This window comes from Diceros bicornis, chromosome 4 (assembly GCF_020826845.1).
Source record: "Diceros bicornis minor isolate mBicDic1 chromosome 4, mDicBic1.mat.cur, whole genome shotgun sequence".
Taxonomy (NCBI): domain Eukaryota; kingdom Metazoa; phylum Chordata; class Mammalia; order Perissodactyla; family Rhinocerotidae; genus Diceros; species Diceros bicornis.
This window is the reverse complement of record NC_080743.1, coordinates 9730428-9756913: the sequence shown is the minus strand read 5'-3', so window position 1 is coordinate 9756913 and position 26486 is coordinate 9730428. Positions and strand designations below refer to the sequence as shown.

At 36.6% G+C, this 26486-nt stretch overlaps 1 protein-coding gene across 1 annotated transcript in view; it reads left to right on the top strand.

The window, feature by feature from the left end:
* Positions 1-26486, top strand: part of NEGR1 (neuronal growth regulator 1) — a 473734-nt gene that overhangs the window by 306406 nt on the left and 140842 nt on the right. Inside the window, exon 6 of the mRNA XM_058540322.1 lies at positions 1062-1213. Within this exon, the coding sequence (XP_058396305.1) occupies positions 1062-1213 (152 nt within the window). The remainder of the gene's footprint in view (positions 1-1061; positions 1214-26486) is intronic.

Below are 26486 nucleotides of genomic sequence, written 5' to 3'. Positions count from 1 at the left end.
TTAAAACAATTCAATTTTGGGGGGGCTGAAAAGACTTGTGTGCATGGAAACTACTAGAGAGAACAATGCAAAAATGTGGTTTTGGTTTTATAAATCCCACAAGAATTTGGAGAGAAATATGCAGAGAGAGAGAGACAAGAGAGTCATTTAAGGAGCATAAGAGAAAGAGAGATAGGACTTAGGTCAGACCTAAATGAGGAGGGAGGGATCTGGCTGGTGGAGATAAAAGGGGATGATGACCATTGGATGCAGAATCAGGAAAGGAGTGAAGCAGGAGTGGGCATGTCGAGCATTGAAAATGGTAAAATTATGCCAGCCTATTTAAGAGTGAGGGCCTCTGATGGTAAGTTTAGAGAGAGATTGTGGAGTAGTCAGAGTGGAATCAGGTAAAACTGAATCCTATATGGAGGCCCGGAAAGGTTAAAGGACTTTCCCAGGCACATTCCTAAAATGTGGCAGAAATGAAACTCAACGTTAAATGATATCCTCGATACTATACTGGTGCCTTTTTCCAGATTTAACACGAAGTCATCTATCTGGGTTATACTTAGCAGCAGTAAAGTGGTGTTGACGCTGGACTTAGAACCACCCTATCACAGTCATAGGGTTAACTTTCATGGGAGTTATCTAATAATATCATCTGAAATGGCCTAGACCTATCCTAGCCAGCTCGTCAGAAACCATCAGTTTGTGTTTTTAATGGAATAGTTATATTTAATTCCTTTTACTTTTTCTTGACTTTAACAGATGAGATGCCATTGTCTTGGTTGTGTTTAATTTTGTAAAATACAAATCAGTATATGAATAAGACATGTGGATATCTAAGATCAATTTGTTCTATAGCGCAAATAATCCCATAGGAACAGTCTACAGCTATCATACAACTTCTCCTCCCTGATATCTACTAATGTAAGGGAAGTATAATTGCACCATTATCACGTTATAGGCTAACACCAGCGTAGTCAAAACTGTCTATGGGTTGCCATGACAACCCCATCTAAGATAAAAATGAAAATGGTATTCACAATACATATTTACCTAGAGTTTATTTTGTCTTCTAGGCTCTTCAATGGCCAACAAGGAATTATAATTCAAAATTTTAGCACAAGATCCATTCTCACGGTTACCAACGTGACCCAGGAGCACTTCGGCAACTATACTTGTGTGGCTGCCAACAAGCTCGGCACAACCAATGCTAGCCTGCCTCTCACCCGTAAGTAACACAGTGTTGCCAAAACGCTTCCAGGGGCCTCTTGGCTCCTATCCAGTAGTAGAGGAAAAACCTAAGAATGGAGTAAGTTCATTTTAGAACTCAGCCTGATGTGACATGTTCTTTACACAAAGGACACTTGGCCCCAAAATAGTATGGGTGTTCAAGAATTTTATAATCTCTGTAGAAGTCTAAATGTGTTCAGGAAAATGTCTTACAGCTAAGAAAAGTGAAAAATTTACATAAATAATAAGACCCACTGAAAAATGTCTTCTGACTGAAAACAGTGGGTTTAGTGGAGTTTTGTTTGTTTTTAAAAATGTGTTATATTATCTTTAAGCATAGATTAATTTGGGTTGAATTTACTCTTGGTTGGTTTGCTTTAGATATTCATCTTGGAATAGCAAGAATTTCACATGCCATAAGTAAAATGAAATAGGAAGTTAATGATCATGGACAAAGTATTTTATCCATATAGATAATGCTTTTACTCAAAACTGTATTTTGAAATACAACTGAAGGTTTTACTAAAATAAATGCTATATTTCTAATGTATCTTAGTTCCTAAAAATTAGAAATTAAAAAAGAAGAGCAAACACAAGTATTAGTTGAAGGGAGAGAAACCTATGCTAATGTTTTCTCCTACAGTTAGTTTTAGTGCTTTTTTTAGAAGCTGAGTAACCAACAAATTGTTATAACTATAAAATATTCCTGATTTGACGTGGAGTGTTTCTCAAAATGTTCGAAGAAGATTACACAGAATACACTGTCTTTTCAGTTCCACAAAGTTATCTGAATCATCCTTATCTTTCATAGTTACTATTTTTATAATAACCTGACATATGTATATTTGTTATCGTCCTGTGATAGTAAGCTGTTTCTGAAAAATGCAAATATTATGTAGTTCATCACAGACATGATCATTTCCATTTCGAAGAAATGGGGATGGGGCGTATAATATTCCTACTACTTAAAAATATACTATAATAAGAAGTTTCATGATTTATGAACTTTGGATTACCATCATTTCAGAACCTCTGATGTTAAATAAAATATATCGGTTTGTTGTTAACAGAAAATAATCATTTAAAAATGATTTGTTCTATATATACTTTTAAAACATCACATAATTTATTATTCCAGCTTAATATGACCTAATATTTCTTAGTATCTCCACTCTGAAAGAAAAACATTCCTGCCTTGTGATAGCCATAGTGTATCATACTTGCTTAAGTTTCTTCCATGAGGATGATTTATTTAGTGTAATTATGAATAATATAAACCATTGAAAATATTATAAAGCAGCATGAATTCCAATTTAATGTAAATATTGATACTTCTTTGGTACATTATTAACATTTTAAATGGTTTAAATATTCAAGAACCTGAAAGAATAAATGAATTAAAAAGGCAAAGTAAAGAAAAATTTAAGGCTTAATAATACATTAACTTTTTGCTATTTAAATTTCCAAATCACATTCTGATTTTCAAAACTGAAGCATTAATGAATGCGACAAATTAGGAACAAATGTCACTTATTTAAGTGTTTGTTTTACTCTGGCAACCTCAACACATCAGCTGGAAATAATGCAGTGCTGAAAAGGCTTCTAAATATGGTATCTCCCGAATAGACTCTAATGATCTCGTTTTGCCACTGGCTTCCTGTCTGTAGAGGTGTTATGAAATACAAGTGCAGTTTGATTAATTTGTTAATAAAGACATAATATGCAAATCTTGTCTTTCATTATGAACATAGCTCTAGAAGTTTGAAGAAATTTCTGTATATTCAGAACTCTTATATATGACCTCATCTGAAACTCTTATTGCAGTAAGCATTTCTATTTTGTACAATAATTATTTTTATATATATTTTTATCTCTCCACCAAATTATGTTTGTTGAGAATACAGGATCGATATCTGATTAATTATTTTGTCTCCCATATAACCAAGCACAGTGCCTGCTATTTAATAGGCAATCAGTAAATCTTTAGTGAATAAATAAATTAGTTAATAATAATAAGTGATTGAATGGATAATGAATAAATGAATGAATGAACTGTGTTTTTGCTATAGAATGTGTATTTGTAATCTCTAGATATACGAGGCAATATCACAGTGATTAAAAATAACACATTTTATGGGTTTACGATAGACCAGATCCTATTCTAATCTCTTTATATGAATTTGTTCATTTAATTCTCACACAATCCAAAAAGGTAAATCTATAATTCCCTTCTTACAGATGAGGAAACTAAGATGAAAAGAGATTAAAAGCTTGGCCAAAGTCAAATTGTTAATAAATGACAAAGCAAAAACTTGAATCCTGGCAATCTGGCTTCAGAGCTCAAGGTTTTAACTCCTGCCTTTGACTGTCTCTCACTATGAACATAAACCCTCAATGGAGTGAGAAATAAATTGTATCAGTTGAATAACATATTTGACCTTCTGGCAGTTTGATCAACTTTTCTTTAATTGTTTTGGATGCTATTTTTCAATATATAAAAACTATTTTTTAAATAAATATTTAGATATAAAAATCATACACCAGATATCAAATTTAAGTTTATGAAAGATGAATGGGGTCAATGTTTGACTGAAAGCTTATACAAAAATGAGACTCGGAGACATTTAAACACACATTTTTATGGGATTTTAAATCTCCTTGGAATGATACAGCCATCCAACACCGCCATTGTGAATCTGCAAACTATTTATGGGGAAAGGCAGCTGTCTTAAAATTCATGCTAGCTGGAGAAAGTGATGTGTCCCTTGATAAGAACACCTGGCATATATTCACGAGGTCTGTGAATGGGAGGGTCTTCAACCTCTAAACTGATCCAAGACTAGAGGCCAGTTCTAAGCTGATCTAATATAGGCCTGTGACCTGCTAAAGAATTTTGCAAAATCTGTTACTAAAGAACAGCCCTCCATAGAGTTAAGGGAGTGTGTAAAGCTAACTTACCCATCTTCTCATCCAGGAGAAAGGAATTAGACTCCAAAGAGTCTGCCACCTGTGTACATGGTGATATTTGGAATGTGCCGTGAATAAGAAAATGTTCATGCTTTCCTGATTTGTAACCCTGAATAGTTAATACCCTCAAGAACAGGGTAATTGGAAGTGTGAGTTACTTAGCATAGTGCTTATACATAGCAAACACTCAAACTGGTTCATAATAGCATTCCAACAGAGCTTTAGCCACTGGGAATCAGCTCTCTGTCCTCCATAATTATTTAGGATAAATCCTGAGACTATTATAATCTACTCCTCATTTGTAATAACCTACATTTTCCAGATCACCAGACAAAAGGCGAGAAGCTATAGTTTAGAGCTTTGCCATAACTAAGACCATCTAAAAAGGAAAGCAGCATTTTTTGGTGTGTAAATGTGTATGTGTGTGTGTGTGTGTGTGTGTGTGTGTGTGTGTGTGTTTCACTAAAGGGAGTCAAGCAGGCCTTGGTTTGAATCCCAGTTTTACCACATATCAGGTATGTGTGACTTTGAGTAAGTTACCTAAATGCCAAAGCCTCAGTTAATTCATTTATAAGATGAGGGCAATAATAGCTTCCACCTACAGGATAAAAATTAAATGAGATCGTGCATGTAAAGCATTTATCGTTCAGCCTGGATCAAAGTAAGCATTCAATAAAAATTAGCCATTGTGATGTATCATATTCCTTAAGAACACTCAGTTCAACTCATTTCAAAAACCTATATATAGATGGCTGACCAAATTTGATGACTGACTGCCCAGTACTCTACTGAGGATTTAGATAGTAAACTGTCATTTGCAAGCCAGGGAGAAGGTGTGCAAATTTGAAATAATGTCCCAACTCCAGCTCATAACTTAACCTCATCCTTTGCTCAGGGCATGAAGCAGACTTTGTGGTGCTAATTCCAGATTAAATATGATGTTTGCAGCATAGAAGTTGAGACATCTAGGAGATGCAAAGGGTAAAGGCAGAACTAAAACAATTGTTCTATTTTGAGATTCAGATAATTTATTCAATAGCAACATTCATTCTTCAAATATATATGTTTACTGCCTACAGTGTACAAAGCACTGTGCTAGATGTTGGAAAGAAAAGGATTAATAGAACTGGAACCCCATCCTCAAAGTGTTCTCAGACAAATGAGAGGAGAGGGACAAGAAATAGACAACTATAATGCAGTATAGTCAATGGTAGCATGCTAGGGCAGAGAAGAGGCCCTTAATCCAGTCTCAAGGGCAATGGAAGGCCTGTCATCTAGCGTAAGTAATATCACTATATAAATTATAACTAAGATATAACTCAAAATAGCCTTTTAGCCCCATTGTCTCATTTTCAGAGGGAGAACTTTGCAGGGTTCATTCAACAACAATCATGAGCACAATGTGCATGGCACAAATGAGAGAATGATCAACTCAGTCTCAGCGACTCAGGGCAGGTTATAGCAGAGATAACCCTTGAAGTGAGGATGTGATTGGGTTGAGCCTGGGTGTGGGAATGGTGATGAGAGAGAGAGAAAGAGAGACTCTAGTATGGAACAGCTCATGTAAAGACATGGTGGTATGAAACAATCTGTTACATTTGAAGACATGATAGTATTTCAATATGGTTGGAATGAAAAGTGGGAGAAGAGAGCGTTGAAGATGAGGCTAGACAAGTTGTGTATTTAGCACAGGAAGGGCTGCAAGTGAGTTTGGACTTTATCCTTCTGGTTTTGGAGAGCCATTGAAGGATGCTAATAAAGACAGGGTATAAACAGATGTCGTTTCTGAAAAACATTCTTAGGCAATGTGGAGGGCTCAACAAGAACATAATTGCACGAAAAAGAGTACCAGAGATGAGAGAGTTGAGAGATAATTAGAAGATGGGAATTAATGACCAAATCTGGAGAGAATGGGAAGGGAATTGTAGGAATCTAAAGAACATCCAACGTTTAGTTTGGGTGACATTAACCAAGAAAAGAACACAAGAGGAGGATTAGCACTTTTAGATTTGGGGAGAAGGTGGAGATTGAAAGAAGAGAAATGAGTTCAATTTTAGACAATGTGTTCAATTTCAGTTGGAAGCAATGTCCAGTAGGTAGCTGGGTATAAAGTCCAGAGTGGAGATACGATTTGGAAGTTATCAGAATGGAGTCAGTAGTTTCAGCCATGAGCGTAAATAAGATTTCTCATACAGGCCATGTAGAGTGAAAAGATGAGTAAGGACTGAAATCCAAGTAAAATCAGCATCAAGGAGTGTGCAGAGGAAGAGAAGCATCCTGTAGAAGCACACAGATCCAGTGTGGACGGAGATGCCAGAGGAGGATCAGTGCCACAGAGGTCACAGGAGGAGACCCAGTCAAGAAGAGGGAGGGTCAGCAGTGTCCGATGCTACATCGGGTCAGAGAAAGTTTGAAAATCGACGACTGTCTCTGACAATTGGCAATTATTAGGGATCTTTGCCAAAGCGGTTTCTGTAGAAAACTGGAAGTAGAAGCCACGTGCTGTGGACTAAGGTTAAATAGGTAGACGAGGAAGCAGAGACATGGGTAGTAAACCACTCTTTCCATAGGCTGGGCTATGAAAGGAAGAACACAGGCTGATGATCTGCCTTGATGCCCTGGCAGCTGGTCGGATTGGGCTGCTCTCTGATTAATAGGCCCAGTGACCATGTGTGTTATCAACAACTCACTAACCAACAAAGATGCAGCACCCCAGTCTCTGGTGAACTGCTCTCCCCACGCCTCCCGCTTCTTCACAAGCCTCTCGCATTCTCAGTTTGTTTGCCCCTTTGCTCATATCTGTCTCAGGTCCCAGAGAAACAAGAAAGGGCTTTGATTTAATATGAAGTCACCTTAAACCCCCTTACCTTCCATGGCCTGTGGGCTTTAGACTGCCATTGGAAGAGTTACTGTAATTCTAAGTAAAGATGTTAGTAATTTCACCAATAGAATTACTTCAGGCAAAGAGTATGTACTTTGTCAAGTGAGAGTGGAAAAAACTATTGGAAAGCTAGTATTCAATGAATCCCTCAACCACTAGATTATCTATCCAGAAATTTCTGAAATATACCTGCATTAAAAAAGTCTCTTTGTGAAAGAGACAGAGAGAGAATATTCTGCAGATCACTGTAGATCAGCCTCAGGGAACAAGTGCTTTTACAAAATTAATAGTGGATGACAGGGTGCCAACTCTTCATAGCAAAATTCCTTATTTAGTAAAAAATTAGGGATTCAGAATTATTTGGAATTTTATTATTATTTTTCAACTGTATTTTTTCCTTCCTGAACATGAGCAACTGAAAGAGATTATTCCTCTAAGTCTTCTCTTTAAAGAATGTGAGCTGAATGATCCCATCCTGCCATCTATGGGTCCAATTCATCAAATGTACACCATCATTTGATCAATAATTTAGTAACCAATAGAAGGCATTTCTATAAGTAAAACGTTGTATATGCTTTGTTTCCCACTTTCACAAAAGAACAGATATTTATTATAGAGCATGTAATAAAAGACTCACAATCTAAAGGGAAATAAGGAAAGAGAATTAGTTAAGAAGGAAGAAATCTTAGATACATAAACAAAGTGCTTAAAATTCACATAACTTTGGTTTAATACAACCTTCTCACAAGACCTAATATATGAAAATATTTGAGACAATTCAAGCTTTCCTCTTAACAGAGTCTTTGCTTACAGTCCTCAGTAGATAACAATAATATTGCTAGAATGTGTGGATGCCAAACCCCCCTTAATGTGTTCCCAAAAGAGTGGTGTCAATTTTTTGCTAGAATGTAGATCCTAATGAAGCTATGGGGACTTCTCTCTTTTTTTACATGTGTGCATTTTTTCAAATAACAGAGCATTTGCCTTAGAAATATTACACATAAAATATTCAAAGGACTCACTGAAATTTTGTCTTTTCTCTGCCGTAGCAAACCTGTGAAGACAATAATGAAGTTCCAATTTTAAATGCTTTATACAATCAGTGCTATTTAACTTTCTGTAAGATCTTTTCTCATGTTAGACAATATTTCTGGCAGTCTATTTAATTTGATGGACACCTCCTCTTTGAGATTAAAAAAAAAGTCAGTAGCTGGTATCCAAAAGGAAAATGGAAGTGGCTATTGGAGAAAGTAAGAATGTGCGTAACATAACATTTTTTCCTTGTTTAGATCTGACTGATGCTGGCAAACGTTATTTTTTGACTGATTTGTTGAATATGGAACCAGCTGTGCCCTTACAAGTAATATTTCAGCTCTCTGCTTGCTTCAAATGTCCCCACATGCCAATAAGCAATTGTATGGGCTCTCTGTTACTTGTGCCTATTATAATGAACCCTGATTCCATGTGAAAGATACCACAAATTTGAATGATTTATATTTTAGATTGAAATTGATCTCCCCTCCTGCAACTCAAAAGGGAGAGGGTTTTCATTTGGGTTGAAAGAGGCAGTAATAAATTTAGACTTGGTGATTATCGCAGACAGCGGGCCATGTGAGCCAACTTGCTTTATCTTCACAGCTTTAAGATGTTAATGGGAAGACTTTCCTGGATGCTCTAGTAATAAATATTTGGCAGAAATGATGTTTGCAGTTGTAGGTAGGTTTTGATATGGCTAAATTGGCCTATGAATTGGCACTTTAGTAAACAGAAATACACAGACATAATCGTCACACAAGTAATGGATGCATACAAATTTGCTGAAATGGAGTATGAGAGAAATGAGAGGATTTTTTTCCTCCCTGACCTTATACCTAGAACCTGTGTGTATCCTTAGGAAGTTAGACACAAAAGGGTCATTCAGTGCCTTCCATGAGAGATGATACCCAACAGGTTGAAGCAGTCAGAACAACTGTCAGAACCGGTGGTGCTCCAGCTCACCAAGTTGCCACTCGTGAGAACCAAATACAAATGCTAACAGAGCTTTCGTTACCCATGCCAAATGACAGACTTGAGAGCTGGAGTAGGTCTCACATATTACCTAGTCAATTGTTTTTCAAACTTTATTAAACAATGGGTTCCATTCCTTCCCCAAATAGAACCTCATGCATACACTTAATAGATAACATAGATAAAATTGGAGTTGATTTGGTTGATTTGGAGGTAAACCTGGAAAATCCTGTCTTTTTCCTCCTTAACATATGACATAGTGACGCCGAGGGCTGTCAAAAAGCCGTAGAGTTTCTAAACATTAACTGAATATCTAAGAACAGCACTTCTTTGATTCATTTATGAATGTGCTTGTGTATATCGCTATGATATTGTCTTTTTTATTAGATTAATTACATCAGCCATGCACATAAGCATTCACTTGTAATGATGAAAAAAAAAAGTGGTCAGGTTGATAGAGAGGGTTGTACAAGATTAATTACTCTGCTGATGTGTTTCTCTCAGGTTGAGGCAATTTGACAGCAGCATCCTCAATCTCCTGAGACTGCACACACATCCCGGTGGCTGACACAGGGTCAGTAAATGCCAAAGGGAGAAGGGGGCTTTGGTATTTGCTGTTGTCATTGATCAGCCTTGAAATGCAGCAGGCTTGTGGGAATCAGGTCCCAAAAAGGTACCTTTCTATAAAAGGTATAGAAATATCAAAAGGAGCTTCAAATTTAACTTTAAAGTTTTATTAGGAGCCCTAGCCTAAGAGTAATTGAAGTTCTGGCCTTTACTTGGAGACGTCCTTAGGTCAAGCACTTAACTCTCTGGCCTCAGTTTCCTCATCTATAAAAAGGAGGAGAATAGAATAACTAATCTCCAAGTTCTCTTTCAGCTGTAATGCTTTAAGATTCGAAGAAATCTATATATGTTTTCAAAAAGTAGTATTTTTTATTGATTGTTATTAAAAAGCAGGTGTACTTACTCCTCAACAAAGCAGAAATGCTGCCAATATTTTTCCTTTCTGTTCATTTTTGTCATTGAACTCGAAATTATTTTTTATTGACAGAAAAAATTGTATTTTAATGTGTTTTGCTCTGTGGTGAGTTTCCATAAAGTTGAGCTCAATAGCACTGCTGGCCTAATCATTTTGTCATCTGTACAAAGAATTCTACTCTCCAGGGAAATTTCCTTTATGTTCACAGTTTCAATTCTGTTGGCCAATAACCTATGAAAAGGCACTAAAATAGACCCTCTTTCTTGCTATTTTATTTCAGCCAGCTCTAACCCTGTAACAGATTAGGCCAAAATGTGACCCTGTATATATGGGAGTTGTGGCTATCAAGACTTTGTAAAAGTGAAAACATGCCAACATTTCCAACTAAAGAAAACATATTAGTTGTTTCTTAGGGCATATTGGAGATCCCGTGAGAGATTCCCCTCCCATTGTTTCTAAGTCTCTTAGAGAATATTTACCCAGCATGCACTGTTTTCCCTGTAGCTGTGACTAGCTTTGAAGCATGATCTAATGCTTTGAGCACATGATAAGATAGCAGTCTGAGCTACTCTCCCACCTCCAGTTCTGTGCTGTGGTTTCTTTTTCTGAAAAATTTAGATGGGGGCCCTAATAGGAGATCCAGGGGTATGTATGAAGAAAATGATTATTATGAAGTGCTGTGTTCCATTATTATTAAACTTCCCATTTTTTCTCAGGCAGTGTGGAGCATAATTAATAGAGTACATCACCAAAAGAAAAACTAAAGTGAAATTGGCTATTTTTTTGTTTTGTTTTGATGTTTCAGATAAAGGAAAAAAGAGGAAGAATTAATTGTGAAAGCAATGATATTTCAATGGGCCACACTTTCTCAGAAGCACTGTCAATTCTGTTTTAGTAGCCATAAAACTGCTGGGGAAGGGACTGAAAAGGCATAGCCTCATTGAATGTATCTATTCAGCATAGACTGAGTTTCCTTATGTATAAATATAATTCAATTGAGATTTCTCTCCAGAGACAAAAATTAGATACCTGCCCAGTATATACTTAAGTAAGATTTGAATAAATCAAGGAAGACTTGCTTGCATGGAGATGCTATTTCACTGATGGAGTTGCGAGAAACTTTTAGTAGGGTGGATTTTTCCAACTTTATCCTTTTCCTTTTTTTTTTTTTTTTTAATAAGCTTTCTCTTTCAACAGGCAATGAAGTAAATTGAGTTACCCAGCTCTAAAATGTGATATTAGGTAGTCACATGCTCTTGTTTCCTTTCTTTGATTTTTTTAAATCAATCCAATTAGTGCCTATGTCGAGGGGCCTAATTAGTGAGGCAGATCATAATTCTTGTCAAAGATCCATTAGAGTCACCACTCAATCCACTTAGAAGGAATCACAAGTTTTCTAAAATGCTTGATAAGACAAGATGTAGCACCATGTTTTCCTGAAACTGGCAGGAAAATAGCCTGTCTTTTAAGATTTAGTGGTCATTCCTATAGGGAAATTTGTATTTTCTCAAAAGAACCATAACTTCTTGGGAGCACTATAGTTTGTGATATAATATTAAGCTTACTCATATGTAGATCATATCTATAATCAAACTATTTAACAGTGTAAACACATTTTTAGGAAGACCTGCAGAAGCTGTGGATGCACAACAGCTCTGCAGGCTTGACTCTGCTGGAGAAAGATAAATTGAAAGGTTTGTTTCTCTCAAGCTAGCATATTGCCTGTTGGAGTCCATATTTGGCATCCTTTCTTACACCCATTTTCCTTCATACTTCAGAACCATCTGTATTTCCCCAACATCCCTCCTGCCAGCAGCACCTGAAAGGATGATTCTTATATGCCAAAATATTCTTAGACTGCCACATATCACCATCATAATAATCTTCCCTCTACTATTTACTTATTTTTTCCCTGTTAGCATACTCCTTGATTCTTTCTTCCTCTTATTCTTGTTATCATTATAAATTTTTTAAAAAGATAAAACATTACTGATTCATATATTATTAGTGATAATCTCTCATCTGCTATTTATTTTCTACTTTCTGGATCATTTCCTCTTTTTTTATGCTTCTTTCTCTCATTTTTCCTCAACTCCAGGACCTAATTATCACCAAAACAGATAGGTAGGTAGGTGCTCTAACCAGCGGTATATAGATTCCGGAGAGAACCAAACAGCCTCTGAATAGGAAGCTCAGAGTTGCTTTTGAAAGCTTCATCACTGAAAATGTAATCAAACTTAGCTTACCCAAAATTGATTTAAGTTGCAGCCTAAGGGCCAACCTTTGACCAGGGCAGTTGTTCGCACTTGCATCGATTCTGCCTGCAATTAAATTACTCAGACGATTCTGTGCGTTTTCAGCTTTCGCCCCGGAGTGCAAACGGCCAGTTTGGGAAGCAATTTGGTTGTGCTTGAAATTTGCAGGAAGATTTGCTCGTACATTCCTGAGGAAAAGCAGGCTTACTTTTTAAAAATATCCTTCATCATGGAATTGGCCGCCCACAGGATATTTTGTTTGTTTGTTTTTATGTTTGTTTTGATTTAAGAAAACTGCTTCTCCTAAAGAATATCTTTTGACTTTGAAAAGATGAGTTCTAATCTTCCAATATGTGTACTAAAATTTAGGGGAAATGAAAATTAATGAGGAAAAAATAAGGCAATATAATATTCTGCTATTAGATAAAAGGAAAGGTCAGAAACACACTGTGTTTTATTGTTCTAGAAGCAGGAGTTATAAAAACAAAAACGTGTTTACTGTGATGGAAGCAAAAGATCCTTCTATAGGTCTCCATGGAATTGTGTCCTGTGACAGCACCTCTCTCCTTCCTCTCCAAAATACTTTATAAGATCGGCACATAGAAGCACTACAGGTGCTCTTCTAGAACATAACAGGCTTTTGTTATTTTCTACTTCTATTTTTCATTTTTACCCTCTTGTACTGTGTATTAATTGTGTATCATCTACCCTTCTCACAAAGCTCCTTTTATCTTCACATTAGCTTTACTATCTTTATGTATTTATTTTACATATTTATAAGATAGATTCAATTTTATACCTTGCAAAAACTTCCCCATATTTCTATGCAGGCTTACTAAATAATATTTAATGGCTTCACTATTTAATGGCTTCACTATTATATATTCAGTAGTGCATTGGTAAATATTTAACTGAAATAAAGAACGTGTATCACAAACTTTACAAATAATAATGAAATATACAATACACTTTATCGTAAATTCCATACAGCCAATTTCTTCTCATAGAGTGCTTTTATTGATTTTTGCCAAAATCATGTTTCTGGAGCCCACTTATGGTTGCAATTCAACCATGATTTGACGAATGGAGTTGTATCCCAGCTTTGAGTATTATTCTGACATGAATATGGGTTGGTGTTTTTATTTATGATAACAAGTAATCTGTTTCTTTGCTGAAACAGATAATAGGTTGGGAATCCTGAAAGAAAATTCTCTCAGTTTTTTGTGCTATTCACAATGCAATGGCTACAGACATAGCATACTTTTGTGTTTAATCTCCATTAACATTTTCACCATCATTTTCTTAAGTCTAGACAATCAATAGAAAAATAAATCAACCCCTAACTTGGAGCATTTGCCAATTTCCATGGTGAAAATACTCCCATTATGGCAGATTTCAAGCTACCAGGTGATGCTACTGAATGCACAGTTGGGAAAAGATGTACAGCATCACACCATTATGTAATATTTCCACAGTGCAGATAAAAAACCTGAAGATCATAGATAATAGTAAAAATGTAGTAAAATAATTTTGAAATAATGTTTTGAGTAGTTATTACATCAGTTTTTAATATAATTTATGTAATTATAAGCATATAGATTTAATTTTAACAATGGCCACATTTAATAAACTGCTCGCAGAATTCCCACAAATTTAACAATCGGCTCTCATGACCTGGTAGAGGCCAGTTTCAACATTCCACTATCTGCCTGGGTGGATATAAAGGAAAACTTGTCTTCTCCATATACAAACTGCATGAGTCTAGGCCGATTACGTAACCTCTCTTATCCTCAATTTAGCCATGTAAAATGAAGTTAGGATACTTGGCTCACGTAGAGGTGGAAGTATCTTATATTAAACAAGATATATGAAGGCACTTGATGCGTGAGAGGGAGTCATACATTATTTGTCTTTCCTTTTCCTCCTATATAACTTCAATCCCCCTCATTATATCTGTAATTTTCTCAACTTTACTGTGAGGTAGGGATGATTTGATTCAATATCTCCAAATTCATATATAATTGGGATTTTATTCTCTCTCTATGATAAGCTCATGCATACCTAAGTGTCCACACCTGCATGCACCATTCTTGTCTATATTTACTGCAAAACAAAACATTTCCTTCTTAAAATGGACTCTACTCCTACACCTCATTCCCACTCCACACTAGTTTTAAGCAACATTTTAGAATAAAGTTGTGAGGCTTCACGGAATGCTTGGTTATCTTGCAATGTTTTAATCCTATGAAGCGAGAGAGAAAAATGTATTATCTGGTCATAAAAAGCTTTCAGTGTCTCTTGTTAACATCGCAGTAGGTTCCAGATCCAGTGTTCTCTCTCCTCTAACCTGGCCAGAGTCAGAGGAGGCGGAATATAGATTTTAAGTTGCTTCGAAGTAAGTAGAATCAATTCCCTTTCATATCACTCTCCCCGATATCTTAAAATCTTTAATTTTCTCATTCTTCTTGCCTGTTTAAAGCAAGAAAACTGCAGTTTGTAGGCTGCATACATGAGATGAACCAGTAATGCCATAATTTTAAAACTTTAGTATTTACTCACTTATTCAATTTAGTGACCATCTAAATGCCTAGTCCCATGCCATGTTGGGAATACAAAGGTGAGCTGATAAGACTTGATGCCTAACCTTTTGAAGACTGCTGTTTTTGAAGGGGAGGTTGGCGACACAAGCGGTTACCACAAAGTGCAGTTGATTCCTAGAAGTGAGAGAGAGAATGATGAATACGAATGAATAAAAGAAATTCCACATGGTGGGAGCACAGAGGACGATGAAAGGAAAAGTGGACAGACATGAGGATGGAAAGAAAGGCAGATGCTAGCTTGTGAATGGTCTTGTAAGCAAATGCTATGTTCTTTAACATGTTATAAATTGTCATCAGCCAAAAACATTTTTTCTTCCTTCTACTATTGATAGCTTTTATAATGTGAGTAACAAAAGAACCGAATACTTATTACTGGAATATCGTGATACTCTAGTTCTTAAGATATTTCATTCGGCATGTGAAACAACCCTAGTTACTAAGATAAAGACTACTTTTGTTCTGGGCATTAATTCCGCTGCCACTTTTGGCTCTCCTCGGACGCATATAGTTATTTATCACTTCCTCATATGTGTCTAGAACATCATATATACTTGTGCCAATTTTTCCTTAAAGGAAGAGCAGTTACTTCACTCTGTTGATCTACTATGCTGATCAAATAGTAAAATAATTAGTACTGAACTATTTAATGAGATGTTTAACCTTTGTCTAATACCTTCCCTAACTTTTTCTAGTACACTGTTAATCTATTCACTAATGCATGCTATAATTGTTTGGTCTAATCTCTTTTTCCTTCAAATTATACAGGATGTTGCAAGAAGCTCTCCAAAGATACTTTAGAGCAAAATCTTTCATCTCTGAGTACTGTAATAAAGTTAAATTCTCTTGCCCCTGAATCAACCCATAGAGAACTTCCCTGTATCGATTTATAACACATTGTCTTCTCTGATTAGAGAACTGCCTAGTCAGTAATGTCGTGATAACAGTTGATAGGTAAACATTAAAAATGATTTCCTTGTCCTGGAAAACAGCCCATAAAGATAGTCTTACCAATTTAGTTACAGTCTGTTCTATCCAATGAAGTATCTGCATAGTATGTACTTTCTCTAGTCCCAGACCAAGGAGGAGTTAAGCTCTCTAGGAGAACTTGCCTTTATTATGTGTTTTATTTTGTTTTGCTTTGGTTTTTCATAGTCTATATCTCTAGTCCTAGTCCACCATCTTGCAATTGGTTATGATAGGGACCAGGTGAGAGAGCTGAGATGGTCTAGCACAGATCCAGCCCTGCTATTAATCAGTAAATAAATATAAATGCCTATGTATACCACTCTCTACTAAGGGCTGGAGGGTAAGGGTGTGTGGAAAGAGAAGTATTAGGAGAGAAGTATAGCAACCTCTGTTTAGTATGGCTGGTGTATGATCAGACTTAGTATCTAGGCTCAGTTAGAAACTAAGGAAAGGCAAAATGTAATGCAGTGCTACATCTAGATAAGATCGTCATGGCAGAGTTGAGAGAGGGTGAGTATGAAGGTACTGGAAAAAAATAGCTCCAAGCAAGTATTCTGTTAATGGTGATTCAAAATCATTATCGTCAAATACAAAGGGCAACTCTATTATCCTTTCTGATTTATAATAGCTGAATTCAACATGAGAGAGACCTGGCTTTTAACAGTTTTGAGAAATACTATGTTATGTTGTTGTTATTGTCATTGTTTATAGAGGAAAGTGCAGCAAAGTGACAAGCTTAAACAGAGCAAAATTTCAGACTGGAAATGGGTCTGATTACCACATAGATGGAAAACAGAAACAATCCGGAACCTAATATAATGTTTGGAAATGATTCTTTTAACAGTGCATGTGTGTGTATATAAAGCTAGATTAAAAATCACCTAATATTGATTTCAGTTCTTCATGACCATCATTATGTGTATTGTTTATAACCTCGCCATTCTAAGACCAGCAGATCCATAGTTTTAAGTAGTTGTTCATGTTTGTCATTTCCTAGGAGCTTGGTTGTTCCCCCAACATTGTTGACAGCTTGTTGGTGGTTACAGCCATGTCATAGGTGACTCTTTAAAGCTATAAAATTCTAACATTTGTTATTTAAAATTACCTTTCAAAACTAAATGTCTAAAACAAAGGTCTAGAAATAAAAGCAAGTTATTTTATCTACTTTCTACTTTACCATTAAAATTCTATTGAACCGAAGTGCTTAGAGAACATTCACCAGAAGAGCAGTAGTCCAAACCTAATTTATCATTTTTTATTCACTAATATTAAAATCCTGTGAGATTTGTAAAGAACTGACACAAAATTTTAAAATCTGTGAATAACTTTCTAGATAATTTTTTTAAAGCATCTGGGTCAGTTAGGATTAGGAACAATTGCGAGTTGACAAAACCCAAAACAATGACAAACAAAATACAAGTTTATTTCTCTCTCCCATGGAAGCCTGCAATAGACAGGCCAGGTCTAGAATAGCATGATAATATCAAGGACATGGCCTCCTTGTGTGATGCCGTTCCACTTTGTAGTATCCATTCCCTAGGTATTTCGTGGTCCGAGGTGTCCCCTCCAGGTCAGAGCATTGTATCTATACGTCAGGCTGCAGGAAGAAAGAGAAGTTCTCACCCCTTCTTTTGTAAATACTTCCCCAAATCTGTACACACTACTTACAATTTTTTTTGCATGTAAAAGTGTTTATTTTTTTACTTTTTAATTAAAACTCATATATATATTTAAGATGTGCAACATGATGATTTGATATGTGTATATATATATATAGTGAAATGATTGCTACAGTCAAGCTAATTACCATATCTTCTCACATAGTTACCATTTTGTGTGTGTCTGATAAGAGCATCTGAAATCTACTCTCATAGCGAATTTCCAGTATTCAACACAGTATTATTAACTATAGTCATCATGCTGTACATTAGATATCTAGACCTTCATCTTACATAACTGCAACTTTGCACCCTTTGACCAACATCTCCCTGTTTCCCCCGCCTCCCTGCCCCTGGTAACCACTGTTCTACTCTCTGCTTTTATGTCTCACCTTTTTAGAGTTCCACACGTAAGTGATATCATGCCATTTTTTTTCTTTCTGTCTGACTTATTTCACTTAGCATAATATTCTTTGTTAGTGCCAGCTGAATTCTCTGCCAACTCCTTATTCTTTTATTATAGGAAAAGGATACAATGTATATTGAGGGACAACTAGCCATCTTTACCACAATCTACCCCTTTGTGACCCAAATATCCAGGCATGCACTTCTTCCTACGTATAGAACACACACATTCCTATCAAAGGTAGGAAACCATAGTGCTCCATCAGATGCTAGGTCCAGCTGAGGTCCAGGATCTCTGGGTGATGCACGGTCTTCTCTGTCAGCCTGAATGTGACACATCGTGGTTGGCTAACCTTGGGATTAAAACAAATGTTTCACACACGAGCCCAATATGCTATGGTGGAATGTAAACCGCAACAGTATATTAGCACTCCCATTCTGAGAAGGGGAGAAAGGGAAACCCACAGCTGCCACTTATCCATAGCAATGATTAGATCCTGCCAGGGTGAGGAAGCAAGACTCCCTTTTCTGGCAGTATGGTATGTTCCTTAGATGGATAACTGGGCAGCTACTCATCCTGTGCTCTGGGAAGAACTCCCAAGTCCATTGTCCTCTGTGGCCCCCTGTCTTTTTCCTCTTGGAAATTCTTTCTTGGGTGCTAGGCTCCATGACTACCTCTGAAGAAAGCACTGCCTGTGTGGCTCACTTTGTCCTGATGCAGACTGGGGACATAGAACTTTCTGTGAGAGTTAACAGTTACAACAGTAGACCAGGCTTGTGGTTTCTTTGACAAAACAATTTACCAAAAAATTTAGTAGGCTTCCAGTCTAGTTAATTTTATTTGTTAGCAACCTTAAGAAAATATTCTTGGTAGAAAGAGTTTTGAATACTGATAGCTTCAATCTTTTACTTACTATCCTCTTTGTTCTCTCTCAGTCAAACAGTAGCTACATTAAGGAGATATGAAATAGTGGCCTTGGTTGCAAAGGCAATACCCTTAGTCTTATCTGTGCCCTCAAAGCTCACAGAATTTCCATGACAGGGCATTAGTCTCCTTTCACATTGAGGTTGGTTTTGTAGCTACTTCTATACTGTTCTAATTGGAGACAGAAGCAATTGGCTTTTTCAATGTTGCGAGATAGAAGTTACCAGACTCTCCATCAATTTAGATTGTAGGGTGCAGGCAACTCTTCTTTCAGCAAAGGTGTATTCCCTCCCATTTCTGTAGACTAGCTAGCACTCTACTGAGTTCATGACTCTGAAAGTGACATAATGCAGGCAACACACATTAGCCTTCTGAATTCTCCTATTGTTCTTTCTTCCTTGAAAATCACATTTGCAGGTTTAGTCTCAGAAGACTTTTGTCTTATATATTGAACGAATAGTTGTTCTGCCAAAGATGTCCACTTTCTAAAATACCCCAAATGAGTGGAGACTTGAAAATTATCAAGATTAAACTGAACCAGAGATAATCAAAACAATTTGCATATTTTGAGTTTAATGAAAAATTAGTTATCTTCACCAAATATGGCACCATGTGTGCATAGAACATACGCACGTTCCCTTAATGTAGAATTAGGGTGGGTAAGGAAAATAATTTAATAGGGTTTTCTAAGAGATTCTCAAGTCCTTGGGGCTAAAATAGAGCATATATTTATTGATATTGCCAACATTCAAAGAAATGTGCTGATTCTTAGAAAGGAGAAAAACAAAGAATTCTTATAATATGGACCCTGTCCCTAAGGAACTAACCGTATATAAACTGTCATCAACTACTTCATCCTCCTCCCCCCTCCTTATTTTATACATGAAGAAATCATTCCAGAAAGAAGAGGTAATAACTGTTCTTTGGTATACCTAGTTAATGGTAGAACCTAGATAAGAACTCAGTTCTCCTAACACTTTGGTTTTTGCCGCTGTGCTAAAAAAGGCTAAAGAAATCTGTGTCAATAACTATGAAGTGTCTGAGATTTTACCCAGCTTATAAGCTGATGTTAGCTTGCCACAGTTTCATGGATGCTGGCAAAAAATCTAAGACTCCTAGGTCAGAAATGTAAGACTTTATTAGTCACGGCAAAAACAATAGCTAGAGAGTCAGCATGTTTTCCTCTGTTCCCTGGGCCCCAAATTCCCACAGGGGCAACATGAATGGCTGAGATGGATGCTTGTACAGTCGTGGGTTTTATTAAAGGAGAAGAACACTGAGCTTTGGGAACCCAGTGTTTTATAGCAACCAGTAAGCAAGCCTGCTTAGGGGGAGACATTACCTCATCCCACAAGAAATGACCTGAATAAAGAGCATTTACACTTTATTCTTTACTGAGGCCTTACATTCTTGGCATTCCCAACAAAACATGTAGCAGTGTAAAATACTCAGGAAGGAGTGTCTTTCAGCAACCTGGAGAGATAGAGAGAGAAAAATGGTGGCCGTATCCTCCAAAGCAACACTTCTCAGATTGTATTATGCACAAAATATACTGAGGACCGTGGTAAAATGCAGACTGATTCAGTGATTCTAGAGCAGAGGCTGAGGTGCTGAATTTCTTCAAGATCCCAAGGAGTCCAAGGACCACACTTCATTGAATAGCGAGGCTCTAAGAGATGTCTGGTTGGCTCTGAGAATAGCTAGTTTAGGTCACCATATTCTAGATTCTAGACCTCTAATTTGAAGGCGCAGAGTGTCTTTCTGGTCCACTGCCTAGGGCTTAGCAGACTATGAGAGACTGACACTGACTAAAAAATATATGAGGCTACAGCATATATTCTGAGTAGAACCCCAAATACTGACATTAACATACGATAAGAGATTGACTTGGATTATAATGTTCTTATTGGCATGATCAGCTCACTCTGTTCCTAAAATGAAGCTACATGAGAAGCCACATCATAACCAGAAGTCATTTTATTAATTCTTGATGAGAAATCACTGTCTGAGGACAGAAAGTACTAGAAGTCTGTAGGATCAGCCATTCTCTCCCTGTAGCCAGACCTCCATATTACACCAAATCACAATCAGCAGGCTGCTTGGTGAGCATGGAATCAGAACAAGGGGAGATAAATAAATCAAACATTAAATGGCGTTAGTTTAAAAGCACCGTTGCTTCATTCATGTCACAGAAAATGGCGATTTTACCAGTGGGACAAAATATGCATAAAGTTCAGTGATTCTGGCTCCCTTTAATCTGAGTGATACATACATGGCACCCATTTCTAGGTCACCCCTCCATCCTCATTTACCTCTGTGACTTTCCTTTGTCCATGCATGCAGCTGACCAAATCCTAGATCTCTGGTCCCTTCCCCTTAGGAGTAACATATTCTTTGTTTAGATGTGTTAATATGTTCAATCAGGTTTCTGTCGAGTTCTGTTTGCTGTATAATCTTTTTTTGTCTTTAAAAGGTAATTTTGCATATATCTGTTGTGATCTGTTGCTTTCATGATTTAACTTTCAGAAGGCAAGCTAATTTCCCTCACTTTCAATTCTGCAAGTGAGATGAGGGCATAGCCCTTCCAAAAGGCAATTCAATCAAAGTCCAACCAATTATCTTGTTGTTTATTTCTTCAATTGATTATTTGAGTACCCTATAAAAATTAAAAAGATACTCTCAAATAAAAATTCTCAAATGAGCTTTTCCTTCTCCTTGAAATACTTTTGGGAAACTTGCCATTGAAGGCCACATGTATGAATTATCCTACCACTGTTCAAATCACATCAAATATTGTGCAATATTCCTATTAATTTCTATGAATATTCCAGTCAGAGCCTGTTGTATTTAGCAAATTTATCTAAAACCTAATGTTATGAAAAGGCTTCAATCTTATATATATATAGACATAGATAAATACATACTTAAAAACTATAGCAAACTACCTCTACACACAAATAAACTATGTTGCATTGGAAATTATTGCTGTATTACCCCACTATTTGAAAATTGGAATATCCTTTCTCTACAGAAACAATGTTCCCTCATGCATTCATTCATCTTTTCATTACTGATTATGGACTCTGTGCCAGGATCTACATCAGTTGCTGGAATACAATAGCAATGAGGCAGACATAGCCTCAGTCTTCAAGCAGTGTGACATCTGTGGTAGACATAAACATGCTATCAGACAGATATGATACTCAAGGGTCAGGCCTGACTTTCTAAAGAAATTGGCATCTAGTCTGAGACCTGAAGAAAGAGTGAATGTTAGCCAGGCAAAAAGGAAAGGCTAGAAGACTTCAGATGAAACCGTGTGTATAAATATATTCTCAAGGCAAGAGAGACTGTTTCCCAGCTGGGTTCACAAAAGTCTGTTTAACCTCTAATAAATATACTTAAAGTGGAATCACAGATTGATTGAGATAAGGGGAAAAGAAAAGGTCTAGATGTTGAATCTCAGGTCTAAAGACTATAAGAATCCTAAAAAGGTCATTTTATCTAACCTCTAATATTTTGGTTGGGGAAACTGAGGCCCAATAACTAGTCCAACATTTCCCTGAGAGTTAGTGGTAGAGCCTAGAGCAGAAGCCACATCACCCGATTCTCCCTACAAATACTACCTCAAGGATAGAATTACTTCTACAATGGAATATGCCTACTCTGTTAGGCATAGTGTGTACAGAGTTCTCATTTATGACAAAGTGCATTCACAGTATTATGTGTTACACTCAGAGACTTTAATTAGTATGTTCTTATGTGACCACATGTATGTTTATATATCTTTATGTATATCAGTTAGGGATTAAGTTCTATTGCAAGTCAAAGTTGTCTGATAAACAGTGTAGTAGGCAAATTAGTGGTTTTGTTTTCCTTGTGTAACTAAAAGTCTAGAGATAGGTAAACTGGTCCATCTTGTTGGCACCACAGTGTTAAAAGGGACCAAACAATCTATCCCTTCAATCTTCTAGGGCAGATAGCACTCCAACATCACAATCATGTTCCAAGTAGGGAAGGGCATAGGATGGCTGAATCTGCTCTCTTTTAGAGAACTTTCCCAGAATCTCCACCCAGTGACTTGTACTTGCACTTTTCTGCCTGAAATGTGTCACATAACCACTCTGCTTGTAAGGAAGTCTAGAAGATATAGTTTGTTTTTTATTTGGGCCCATTGCTGCCCCAACAGAATCAGCTCTTAAAGTCTCAATCAGAAATCTGGCCTGGGACTCAGAAGAGGTTGCTTCTTTTCCTGGTTTAGCCATTTCCTTGATCTGTGACTTTGAGTAAGTCACTTCATGTCTGTGAAATTCATTCTCCTCGTTCTTGAAATGGAGTGGGGTTAAATAAATATATTTAGTTTTGAAAATTCCAATAAACTAAGTAGATTCATCAGATCTTTTATTGTAGCTGACTATTTTACCAAAAGGTTGCTCAGGGAGAAACGAAAAGTACAAAGGGGCTCAGGCCCCTAAGTGGATATTCTGCTCTCTCCTGTAACTCTTACACCTTTTCCCAGGAGAGACAGTGAGGCATAGGGCAGAGACAGAGACAGACAAAAACAGATTGGTGTGGCAAGCTTGCTGGTTTACACAATACATCTCACAGCTCTGGATGTCATTGGCTGGTGAACAGATAGCTGCAGAGGCCTTGACTAAATCTTTTAACCTTTCTAATTGCTATCAGGAAGATGTGGAGCATGAATACCCCTAAGTCTGATCTCCTTCCCCTCCACACAGCAGTTCTATCGGCTCATGTAATCATGATCTATTTGGCTCCCTCTTTATTAGAGACAGTTGTTTATTTCCAGATAGAGCTCTCTTTAGTCTTCTTACTTGGCATACAAAGATAAACTCGTATTTTATTTCTTATATATCTGTCTAGCTCAACAAACTTCCTAATTTCAGTCTCAAACTATTTATATTCTTAACACACAAAAATCCATAGCCATATTAAACAAACCCGCAGTGTTCCTAACCCAGAGGCAGTGTCAGCACATGACTTCATATGTGGAAGGGGGAGGGCTCCAGCAAATGAAGATTCTCTGCAAAACCCTCATCCGCTATAGGAACTCGCCTCGGGAGGTTTCCTTCAGCCCTTGGCCCCTGCGGGGGCACTTTCTTTGCCAGTCATCTCAGGAACTGAAAATTGCTTTTAAGATGATATTAGCAAACCAATCTAAATGGCCATCCTTTTTCAAGTGATCATTGATTAGTCCCCTAGGGGTCCCTTTGAGGATGTAACAAACCGGAAGCCAAGGTGCCATGTCTCTTCATTTATTAGTGTCTAGCACAATGATATGTGCAGCCAGGCATTTATTAACTAGTGTTGTTTCCATAGCAATGACTCCAACCTGGAGTCAGTTGATACACTTATACATTTGTGAAATAAACTTGAATGCATAGAGATATATTTAAATGAACATATACTCATAAATCTGCTATTTAAAGCCTCTGGACCTCCAGTGTGCATGTCTGACCCCTATGTTGGAAATCAATGCTTAACCAAGAGTTTGCAGTAGTAGAAAATGCCTGGCAATTAGCAGCCCCAGAAGCTTTGCTTTTCTCACTAGTGATAAAGCAGTTAATGTGCAGGGACTGGTATTGAGCGTATTATCTCCTGTTTGGAATACTGAAAGTAGAGATGTGTTATGAGCTTGTGCTCACCTCAGATAGAGAAGCACTTTGAAACAGCAATGATGATGAAATGATCTTTGTCTAAACAGAGCCTTCATTTCAGCTGTTTACTTGTCATATTCCCTAGGAGCAATTAGAATTTCCTGCAATCTCAACAGCCTGCTTTCTGCCCTTGTTTGGACTTGCTATATGTCATAAACCTAATGGGCACTTTTAGTAGTTGTGATTAAGAATAAGGAACGGAGATCAGAGAGGTCACAAATGCTTAGATGGCTTGTTAGAGTTTCAACTCCAATGAACAACTTGCAGCAGAGCTAAATAAATCCTATTGAAACCCAGAAATCATCAGTGTTCTAATATAAGAGACAAAGACTGATGCCTAGAGTTAATTTGAAAAATTGAAGCTCTAAAATATGGCCCAAACATGGTATGAATTTACAGAACAAAGAATTATCCATCACCTCTTCCCCACGCCAAGCTTATCCTGAATATCATGTGAACATTGACTATGATGTAAGCGAGGCACATTAGTTTGTGCTGGTATTACATACTTGACTTTTGAAAAATGTATGTTCCAAAAAGTCTACTTTGAAGATATCAGCTTTGTAGTATAATCATGTCACATTTCAGATTTTATAATGTTTTTATTGGTGTTGCTACTATTAGTTTTGCGTGTTTTGGCCAATTATTTTGTTTGACCTGGGTCATGGCAAAATCGATCTGGTCAATCATACAGAAAACTACTATTTATTTTTAAAAATGGTAAATTCATGCTGCTGACCCAGACTGTGATTAACTATAGCTGTATTTGTGCTTCAGGGAATTATGAGAATTGTCCTGTATTGATTAAATAATATGATGGCATCTTTCCTAAATATGTGAGGCAACGAAACACATATAGCTCCTCCATCTTGACTTTTGGAAAACTTCAGATAAGTCTGTCCCCAAATATATTCATGACTAAGAAGGAAGTAATAAGAAAATGCTATTCTTGGCTAAAATGTGTCCCACTTTCTAATATAAGTTTTCACATGTTATATGAGCTCTTCACCCACTAATGTATTAGTTTGTTTAATTCAAGGTTCAAAATGAAAATTTCCTTTATTTCTTGACACATCATCAGTTGAATTTGGCAATTAGCTAACAACCAGGAATCAAAGATAGACGTCAGTAAATTGTCTTTTTCCATGAATGTAAAACAAACAAAAGTCACACATACACAGCAGCAAACAATTATAAAAGCCTTGGACTAAGTCATCAGCTACAAACGAAATGCTTTATTAACTCTCTAGCCTTTCCATTTGGTTAAAGCTTATAAACATTTTAGCTAGTTTTCCTCTGGGGACTATGATGATTTGTTCTATAAAATTTAATCGTGTGCCTCCATGTATTAAACAGAAAGAGGTGGCTAGAGTCATGCAGTAATATTTCATAGCATTTCCCTTTAAAAAGTGATCATCATCATAATAAGCACCCAGGATAAACAAAGTTTATAAGTACTATTAAGGAAAAATTTTACTGTGCAGAGTAAAATAATTTGACCACTGGAAGTATGCATTTACAAGTAATAAAAGTATTTATAATACAAAGATTTTATAATGTATCTTTTACCTGAAAGGTACATTTAACTACTGGGTAGTAGTGATATGTCCCTTTCCAATTTATAAATGTAGGTAATTTTATTAGTTGTAAAGCGATAGAAACCCAGTATATTGTTCAGGTTAACGCACCAGAGGTAGTGGGAAAAAAGGTATATTCAGACCCCTGGTAAGCTCTATATAGTCTTAGGCAGGGAAGATCAATAGAAAAGTCCTGTGAGAGTGTCTGTGGCATTGGGGTACAACTGTAACTATGTGTCACTTGTCAAAGAAAAGACCATGTATTAAAAAATCCAAGCCTATAATAACAACCAATTAGAAACAGCTTCTTGTTTTAAAAGACATAAAAATTGCTAATACTAATACAAGTACTAAGTACTGATATTAAGCTATT